The sequence below is a fragment of the Glycine max genome, chromosome 6 (assembly GCF_000004515.6).
Source record: "Glycine max cultivar Williams 82 chromosome 6, Glycine_max_v4.0, whole genome shotgun sequence".
Taxonomy (NCBI): domain Eukaryota; kingdom Viridiplantae; phylum Streptophyta; class Magnoliopsida; order Fabales; family Fabaceae; genus Glycine; species Glycine max.
In genome coordinates this window covers 14,998,614-15,009,381 of record NC_038242.2, presented here as the reverse complement: position 1 = coordinate 15,009,381, position 10,768 = coordinate 14,998,614, and the positions used below count along the sequence as shown (strand labels likewise).

General features: G+C 31.8%; 1 protein-coding gene across 3 annotated transcripts; it reads left to right on the top strand.

The window, feature by feature from the left end:
* Positions 1-1,435: 1,435 nt before the first annotated feature.
* Positions 1,436-7,171, top strand: LOC100817914 (C2 and GRAM domain-containing protein At5g50170). 3 transcript variants are annotated; one of them, XM_006581843.4, is made up of 10 exons: positions 1,436-2,639; positions 3,570-3,940; positions 4,046-4,757; positions 4,856-5,038; positions 5,164-5,447; positions 5,584-5,700; positions 5,890-6,152; positions 6,243-6,411; positions 6,532-6,804; positions 6,908-7,171. In XM_006581843.4, the coding sequence occupies exons 1-10, from the start codon at positions 2,273-2,275 to the stop codon at positions 7,115-7,117; spliced, it is 2,949 nt and encodes a 982-aa protein (XP_006581906.1). In that variant the 5' UTR covers positions 1,436-2,272; the 3' UTR covers positions 7,118-7,171. The 3 variants fall into 3 exon arrangements, with proteins under 3 accessions (XP_006581906.1, XP_006581905.1, XP_003528135.1); XM_006581842.4 differs by having other exon boundaries at positions 3,570-4,515; positions 4,606-4,757; XM_003528087.5 differs by having other exon boundaries at positions 3,570-4,757.
* Positions 7,172-10,768: the final 3,597 nt, after the last annotated feature.

Genomic DNA, 10,768 nt, shown 5'->3' with positions numbered 1-10,768 from the left:
AATTTTGAAAAATTTATAATGACTGCGACAAAATTTCGGGAGAGCTATATCACACTGGTCAATGCCTGTTTTTGTTATATAATTTTTATGCTCCATTAAATGTCGAGGCATGCATAAAATATTTAATGTAAGTGAATTTTTATTGCCTTAGCGAATTCTTCTTACTTTTCTTCAACTACAAAAAAATCAATCCATTGGTTGTTAACTATTGAATAAATGCTATCAACATAGAAAAAAAAAGAATTTTTTTTACTATAAAACGATAAGAAAATAATTGTTTCTGTTTAATCAAACACTATTTATTTAATTTTTTTTATAAATTTTTCCTAATAAAATACGAATGTCTATTAGTATATGCAATGACATCAAATTACAAATTATAATAAAAGTTTGTTAATTTTTAATTTTTTAAAATCATACACAATTATTTTTTATTGACTGATTATTTAAAAAATCACAACCTTAAAAAAATCATTCCAAAGAAGGTGAATGTTTTTTACAAATTAAAAGTATAATTACAATTACAATTTTCTCTAAAAATTAGACCTAATTTAACTATAATGCTTTACAATAAACATTTTTTTACTTGAACCTTTCATCAAACATGAAAGTGTAAAAAAATTATTTATAATTTATAAAATGAGTATTCTCTTTTTTTCTAGACTCAATTTAATTTACGAGTTTGTTAAAAAAAATTTGTCACAATCATTATAATTTTTTTCAAATTATAATAAGTAGTCACAATCTACTATTAACGTTTGAATATATTTGTTGCACTTTTTACACTTTTGGAGACGCATTTGTCAGTGGAGTAGGAAGATGAAAAGTCAAAAAAATATTATATGACAAATATGCCCCTATATTGACAATTAGAAATGATCACGTTGACAATCATTTTAGTGACAAATTTATCCTTCTGTGTTATGTATGCTATTTTATTAACAGTGATAGATACCCTTATATTAAACATAATTTCCTTAAATTAATGATGTATGACTCTAAAATTCTTTATTGATATATTTTTAAATATATATCTACTTTAGGCTTTGGTTTAGTTATTTAATTTTTAGTATAATGATCATACATCCTAATGCTTGAGAAAATGTAACCAGTCGAACATTCTTAATACCTACACTAATTATGTGTTTGGTTCTGCATTTTATTTATCTGGAGTCACGTCAGATTTAACGCTATTAAGAGTAATTTTCAGGGTTTTTTTTTTCAATTAGATCTGAAAAACAATCCATGCGCATCTTAAGGATGCTAAATCTGCAAACATGCTATAAGTATATCAGTCAATTAATTTACAACAATCAAGTGCGGTGTGAACTTTCATCACATCCTTAAATTTTTTTAGGATAAAAATCCAAATTCATCATAAAAACTATAATTTACTGATATATGAGTCTTTAGAAGGTAAAGAATACTATTTTTTATCCCTATACTTTGATCCTAAAGTCTAATGTATATTAGTCTTGTACTTTGATCTGTAAAGTCTAACATATCTGCCAAGTTGATTTCACATTAATTTTGCATGTTTTCTACCACCAAACCAAATACATCATAAATTATTTACGGATAGAAAAATACTACATTCTAAATAATTTAACACAGTATCTCTTCCTTTCTGTCTTATTGCCAAGAGTCACTTAAAATTCTTATTAAATATGGAATATAAGAGGTTAATTTGGCTCAAGATGAGTCCTCGATCAAATGAGAAAACGTTCACAACCCTCATTCTTCAAATAATGTGTTCCTCTCGTGCAAAAGTTATCACCCACCGCCAACATCGTATACTTTAGTAAGGAAAGTGATTAGAATCGATCCCACGGCAATACTTATCCCATATTACCAGCTACTGCTACCAAAATCTTTCCCATTCCCTCTCAAAACCGTTTGGTACCGCTGTCACAGACACAGACAAAAACCACACGACAACCAAATTTTAAGGAAACTTCGACCTCGTAATAACAACAACCAAACAAGTAACGATATGAATCATGAATTCTGAGGAAACCATCTTCGATAAGTAATGACTAATAACTAACTAGTTTCCATTTGCAAGCATACCTCGTGTCATTTCCCTCCAACGTCCACGTATTCCTCTGACACGTGACTTCCCCCTCTTCATTCCACCGAATAAAACAAAACAAAAAAAAAAGAAGAAGAAAGAAAAAAACCCTTCTTTTCCTTAAAATTAACATGCCACCCTACTTTTAATTTGCTTTATGCGTTATTATGAGTTGTAAAGAGCTAGTTTTATTATTAAGCTATGTTGAGGCTTTACGTGTGTGTATTGGAAACCAAGGACCTACCCGTGAAGGATACCTACGTGACGCTAAGGCTCGGAAAGTTGAAGTGCAAGACAAGGATACTGAGGAACACGTGGAACCCCGTTTGGAACGAGGAGTTTGGTTTCAAGGTGCATGGTGCTGAAGACGTGCTTGTTGTCTCTGTTGTTGTTAATCATGATAATAATAATAAGTGCAGATCAGTGACCAATGGTTCTGTAGTGGAGTTTGTGGGTGAGGTACGGATTCCGGTTGGTTCGGTTGCTTTTGAGGATAAGCAAACGTTGCTGCCCACGTGGTTCTCTCTTGAAAGCCCCAAGAGTGGGAGGTTTTTCAATAAATATTGTGGTTTGTTTCCCTTATCACTATGTTAATTACTTGCATACATACACTAACACTGCTTAGGTATATATTCTCTTGTATTTGTTTCAGCAAACTTTGGCACTTCTTATGTCATTTGGCTTTTATTAATATATTTCTTTTGCCTATTAAAAAAAACTAACACTGTTCTATTACCTTCTTTTCAGTTTCATCAATTATGTTTCTGGGTTACTTCTATTGGTACTATAAGAAAATTAATTATTATGAAAAAATGGAAATTGTGAGGTGCATAAGTTAGTTGTATGTTTCATCTATGTACGAGAGGAGACCTAGACGTTATGTGATATTTCCTGCACTTGGTTTCTGATGACAACTATTTTACATTTTTTGAGGCTAAAATGTTTTATTTGTATTAATTCTTTGAGAAATGGCAAGAATACACTTTCAATATACTTCGACTGGAATTTATTAAAATTATAAAATTTTGTAGGTCTAAACATCTTATATAATGAGCTTCATTCATGATTTCGTAGTTTACAATAAATTTTAATCCATAACAATGAGTGTGTTAGAGACTGTGTTGTTGACACTTCTCTGGATGTTTTTTCTAGTAACAGTTGCATCGTGCAGAAACTTCACTATAGGGGTTAACTGGTAGATAGCATTAGAGTGCATTTTAACATTTAATGATGCGGTTCCTATAGCATATAAATTTATGTATCTGGAGGGTAATACTTGCTAAGGAATTCAATTGGAAAAGTGATAATAAAATGAGTCCACAGGACAAAATCTTGAAATAATGTTGCATTTTGTGTTCTAATCATTTCTACTTGTTTATCTTATATATACACAGTTTTGTTTCTCACAGGTTAAACCACTCTTTCATTTGTTTTGTAAATTTGAAACTGTTGTCCAACATATAGAACTGATTTTTAGTTCAATGTGTTGTATGATCAGGGAAAATTCTCCTTACTGTGTCTCTTCATGGTAAAGGCCGCTCTTTTATGAATCATAAGCATTCTCCAAATTCAACTATTGCAGTTGAGAACTCAAGAGACTTGGAAGGTCTGCACTTTTTATGTCAGTCACATTGTGATAAAATGGGTGTAGGCAAACAATTGTTGAAGGATATTGCTAATGGTCTGCATAGGATTTTCAAAAAGAAAGAGGGAAACTCAAATTTTGGGGATTCTTCAGAACTATCCTCTTCATTATCTGATTATGAAGATAGTGTACACGAAAATACGTTTCCTTGTAGCTTTGAAGAATCCATTGCACTGATGGAATCAAGAGATGACAACAAACCAGAAATGCCTGAAAATTTGCCCGTCGGTATTCTAGTAGATCAGATTTATTTAGTCTCTCCGAATGACCTTAATGTGTTTCTTTTTGCACCCAATTCACAGTTTAGTAAAGATATGGCTGAACTGCAGGGAACAACAAATGTGCAAGAGGGGCCTTGGACATGGAAAAATGGAGACACATCATGTTTAACACGAGTTGTTACCTATATGAAAGCGGCTACAAAATTGATTAAGGCAGTTAATGCCATTGAGGAGCAAACCTACATTAGAGTGAGTAGAAAGGAATTTGCTATACTGGTTAGTGTAAGCACACCTGAGGTCCCATATGGGAATTCCTTTAGGATTGAATTACTTTACAAGATAATGCCAGGGGAGGTATCTTCTGGAGAGGAATCCTCCCATCTAGTTGTGTCTTGGGGAATTGTCTTCCTCCAAAGCACAATGATGAAAGGCATGATAGAAGGTGGGGCAAGACAAGGATTGAAGGAGAGTTTTAGCCAGTTCTCGGACCAACTTGCACGGAATTTTAAGGTGCTAGATAAGGCAGATTTACCAGACAAGGAACATTTGTTGGCAACTTTGCAAACAGAAGACCAGTGGTATTGGTGGCAGACAATTACATACTTTTGGAATTTCACTGTGGCTTCCACCATTTTCATGTTTTTATATGTGTTGGTGCATATTTTAAGGTGTGGTCCAAATCTGCTTCAGGGCTTGGAATTTAGTGGGCTTGAATTGCCAGATAGTTTTGGAGAGCTCATTACAAGTGGAATTTTAATCATCCAGTTGCAGCGTGTTTATAATATGGTGTCTCACTTTGTGCAAGCTAGATTTCAAATGGGTAAGTAAGCATATCATTTGAACATACTATTATGCTTGTTATCACATTCAAGTGACTTCATCTGAGGATTCACTTTTTGCATCCTTTTCCTCTAATAGGAACTGACCATGGCCTCAAAGCTCATGGCGATGGATGGGTTCTTACTGTGGCTTTAATTGAGGGGGTTGACCTAGCCTCCTTGGAGTCAGAGGGATTGTCAGATCCCTATGTAGTTTTCACTTGTAATGGACAAACAAGGTCAAGCTCTGTGAAGCTTCAAACTTCTGATCCTCAATGGAATGGTTTGGCCTTCTAACTTCTAACTTGTTAATTGTTAATCTTATCTGCAATAACTTTGCTTTGATATGAAATTATTATGAATATATCTTTACTACTATTTTCTATTGGTATTTATACTAATATGCAGAGATATTAGAGTTTGATGCTATGGAAGAACCACCATCAGTTCTACATGTGGAAGTTTTTGATTTTGATGGTCCATTTGACCAGGATGTTTCACTTGGACATGCTGAGATCAATTTTCTAAGACACACATCAACTGAGTTGGCAGACATGTGGGTCATGCTAGAAGGAAAGCTTGCCCAATCTTCTCAGTCAAAGTTGCACTTGAGAATTTTCTTGGATAACAATAATGGAGTTGAAACAATTAAGGAATATTTGGAGAAGATGGAAAAGGAAGTCGGCAAAAAAGTAAGCATTTGGAAACTGACATGCTTTGGTAATTGGTATTATGCAGTTCAACCAATTTTATTAATTTATTGATTTTCTGTTTGTCATAGAACATTTAGAACTATTTATTATATATGACTGAATAGCTGAATGGCAGTTGAATCTTAGATCACCTCAAAGGAATTCTACATTCCAGAAATTGTTTGCCTTGCCTCCGGAAGAATTTCTCATCAAAGATTTCACTTGTTACCTCAAGAGAAAAATGCCTTTGCAGGTACTACATGTGGTTGACAACTTGACATATTTAAACACATTTTTTGATAATATTGCTTGACTATATAAGACATCAAAGTGGAGAATTGTTTGAAAAATATGCAATGTTGAATTAATATATAATAATTTACCTGGTGATTTTTAAGTGATAGACTGCCTAATTTAAATAAAGGATGCCTTCCTGTTGTAGGGTCGGCTGTTTCTTTCAGCAAGGATTCTGGGGTTTCATGCCAATTTGTTCGGACACAAAACCAAGTTTTTCTTCCTTTGGGAAGATATTGAAGAGATACAAGTGCTTCCTCCATCATTGGCAACATTAGGGAGCCCTACATTGGTCATAGTTCTGCGAAGAGGCCGAGGTCTCGACGCAAGGCATGGTGCAAAGACTCAAGATGAAGAAGGGAGACTTAGATTTCATTTTCAATCTTTTGTTTCATTTAGTGCTGCCTCCAGGTATGAATCAGGAAAACTTATATTCCTAATCTTATAAATTGATTCTATTTTTCACATTCAGCTAACATCATATTTTTGTTTCCATAAAAGAGCAATAAAGGCCTTGTGGAGAACAAGAATACTGAACCCCTATCAGAAAGAACAAATTTCAGAAGAGCATGAAGATCAAGAAAGATTTGTAATCCCGGAAGACTCTGCATCTATCTTAGAGGATGAAGAAAAAATGTCCAGAATTTTCTCTGCAGAACTGCCAATCAAGGTAAGCAATCAACTACTAGTACTAGAATATAACTAAAGATAGAATTAGCCTGTTTGAAATTCTTTATGTGTAGTATTAAGTTTGTCTGGCTTTAATGTGTGATGTGTTACTCTTTATCAGATGAAATCAGTGATGGGAATTTTTGATGGAGGAAACCTGGAGCATAAAATTATGCAGAGAACAGGATGTACGAACTATGAAACAACATCATGGGAACAAGTAAAGCATGATGTCTTCGAGAGGCGTGTTTCTTACCAATTCAATCGACACGTGTCAGCTTTTGGTGGTGAAGTCACTTGCACACAACAAAAGTTTCCAAATGCAAACACTGGAGGTTGGACTGTGATTGAAGTTATGGATCTTCACGGTGTCCCATTTGCTGATCACTTCCATGTAAGCTAAAGTGGAAAGTCAATTTTACGTTTTTTGTGACAAGTTAATTTAGTTCATCTTGTTCTACTGAAGGAAATCTGATTCTGATCTTCTGTGTCTGCAGATTCATTTTAGGTATGAAATAGAGAAATCCTCTCTTGGTGACTGTGCTTGCAAGTGTGATGCTTACATTGGTATTATGTGGCTTAAGAGCTCGAAGTTTCAGCAGAGGATCAACAGGAACATAACTGCCAAGTTTAACCTTCGATTGAAGGAAATATTTGAACTGGTTCAGAAAGAGATTTTATTAATGTCTCAGAACTCTCATGGATAAGGATATGTTAGGCAGATAGAATAAACTATATCACGCCATAGAAGTGTTTGGAGATCTCTAAGTTTATGACTCGTTTAGTCTGTGGATTTAACGGCGGGCAAACATGTAGCAAATTAAGAAATCATTAAGGATCATCATGATCTCCAAAATTCCCAAGAGGTAGTTAATCCTCTAATATATCATTCACCAAAAAAATAATCATGATCTCCAAAAATCTTCTATAACTGAATTTTATTAACCCTTTTCTTGTAAATTGAAACATTTAATTAAGCTAAGTCAACTGAAAAATTTAGTTAAGCCAAGTCAATGGATCTACGTGGTGGTATTAATTGGATCGTGTAGTAAGTTCTTTATTTTTTTGAGAGAAATATAGTAAGTTCTTATAGCTTCTGGTTATAGCACAAATGTTGATCTATATCTATAACAATACCAAAGAATTTTGTCAAAAAACACACAAAGAAAATAACCCATTCTTCTACTCTTCCAAAATTTGCCTACTATTTGGGACTTGGTCAAAGTAAAGAGGGAATGTCAGCATTGGAACACCAGGAAAAACAGCTTCTAGAGTTGAATTCCACCCACAATGGCTCCAAAACCCGCCCACAGAAGGATGTGACAAAACCTTCAATTGGTCACACCAAGGCACACCACTAAACCCCTATCCCCACATTTCTCTTTTAACCATGAAGCTTCTCCACGAACCACCCACAAGTAACAAACACCACTCGTGTTCAAAGCTGTAACAATTTCATTCATTTGGGCACATGACACAGAAAGGAAACTACCGAGAGAAATGTATAATGCAGACATGACTGGTTGAGAATCTAGCCAATTTAAGTAATCAACGTTGTAACCAGTTTCCAACTCTTGAACAATGTTAACTAAATGGGTGACTCATGGAGTTTAGAGGTCTAAATATCTTTTATTTACTCATAAAATAAGAAAAACTTTTGAATTTTTTTAACCGTTAACTATTAAATTTCTGTTTTTGTTATGATATTAGTGAAGAGTTTTTACTCATTAATATTTATGGTATCAATAAAAAAATTTACAGTTACTTATAATATTTTAATTAAAATTTATTTTTAAATATAATTTTACAATAAATTTTTTTTGAGGTATATTAGTAGTAAAAAAAAATTCAGGACCTTTTTTTGGAGGGCCTAAGGTTAACTATAAGACAATCTGCTTTTGGCACTACTGAAATGCATTCCAACTCAAACTGCAAAAACCTCAAGTCGTTTTCGCAAAGCACTGTTCGAAGATCAACTAATTGTGCTGCAGAAATTCCTGGTATATGCTCTTCATAATCATCTACACCATTGAAAGCCACAAATTCAAACACCAACAAAAAAACCTATATTTATAATAATTCACTATAAATCATCTGCTTCACTTCGACTACCTTTGAAAAGTTTATTTTAAACATTTACAATTTATAATTTTTATAACCAAATTTCATATAATTTTAGAGAATTAAAAAAAATTATATAACCCATTGTTGAAAATTCTACATTGATTAATAATATGACTAGAATAGTATATACAAGTTTAGAACAATTCTGAGTTGTTTTTTGGGTCAAATTAGGTTTAAACACAAAATCTAAGATGACACAGAATTAGATTTTATCTTAGAGTGAAGCTTCAAGCTGTGCTGACATTTTACTCTTCTACACTCTTATCATAGAGCTCTGATTCATGGCTGTGTTCTTTCTCCATCTTTTTTGTCCCCACTTAAATAAATAAATTAATTCCAATTTCCTTTTTCTCTTTAACAATATAATAATTTTCTTAAAATATATTTTTTGTTTACATAAATATGAAAATATTTGAATTTGTATCTATAAAAATTTTCATATATTTTTCGTCCTAATAAAATTAAAATAATTAAAATGTATATTTTTTAGGCTAGGAGTAAGGTTTTATCATTCCCAAACCATCATTGTAGGTTAGAACTTACTTGAACCCTGGAAAAAAAATTGACATTTTAATTTTGTAAGAAAAAACATACTAAAAAAATTACAAAAATAAATTCCACATATTTATATATTTATAAGAAAAAAACATATTTTGACCTAATTATTAATTTTATAATAAAAAAATCTACCACTATAATAGTAATTATTATGTAGGAAAATTATTTCCATGAGACCTGTATAGTAATTTAATTTTTTGGATAGGCTATTGCAAGTATTAAATCTGCTTATGTTCTTCGTCACATGCCTCATGCACTTTAAGAATCAATTTTTTCAGAGTAATTGTCATCCCGTGGACATGAAGACATTATTAGTTCAGTATTTGTAGTATATGATCAACTAAGAGTCAGCTAACCTTAGTGGTTGTGCTGGTTGTGTCCGTTAACCCATCATACACACTACTCATCCACACCTATAAATACCACCATAATAATACCCTCATGTACGTAAGTAGGTTTATTTCCTAAAACTAGTCATTACTCTACCAAATTAATTAACCTGAGTGTTAGAGTATTTATAAATGACGATTCTACTCTTTTCTCCAGAGATGTTGGCCGAGTACAGCCTCATCTCCATCACCCTTCTAGCAACCTAAAGCTGCAGTTAGAGCTCAACAAGTAACTAGTCTTTGTTTTAGGTGATTCGTTCACATTAAGCAGCTTGGGATTTCATATACCACCTATATATACATATATATGTATGTATTTAATCCTTTTATTACTTACACTATAATTGATTCAATTCAAGAAGTAGCAGTCATGCAATTTATATTTAAATATATATACCACTAGAAATTTCAGAGAGATTAAGGAGGGCAGAAGACAGGCCCATTGCTTCTTATTCACTTCCTTTTGTTGGACTTATCCTCTAAGTACTTAGTCATTGGGCCCCATAGCGATAAACAAGCAGATAGTCAACAAAATAAATTCTTTTTGTGTGCTTTTACATTCCTTTTTATTAATTTATATATATCTAATAATTACTTAATTAAAATAATATTAATATATTTTTAAAATATTTTTTATAAATATATATATTTCAATATTTTTTTTATCTATTTTTTTATTATTAAAATAATTTTATGTCAATCAAACTAATTTAATATGTTTTTATTTATTTTTATAGATACATTCTTTCATTGGACAAGATGACTTATTTTAAATGGAATCAAACCATTTTAAATTTTATCAATTTTTTTAACTTTGACAAAACTTTAAATAAAAATAAATAAAAACTGTTAAGCAGATTTTATTTTATTTTTTATTTTGAACTTTAACTTTTAAGTAAAAAATAATGGATGAAATGTAATGTTAGTTAATTTTTACAATGGATTTTATCTGTTGTATCAAAAAAATATACGTTTTTAAAACTTGTAAGAACAACTTTTATTGGCTGCTTTGCTAAATTAGTTAATGTGAATAGTTATTAGTTCAGCTTCATTATATGCAATCAAACACAAATTCATTTAGAGTAATTAAATTTTCAAAATTGTGATAAAAAGTATGGGCAAATTTTTTAGCACTTAACATTTTTTTTTTCTGAGAACAAATTTTCTTATTGTTTATGATGAATTTTATGAAATATTTCTGAAATTATTCTTAAATTTCTGGTGAACGCTTCTGTTGTTTATATTAAATATATAGACAATAAGATTTTACCGTTGTTATAAAAATAA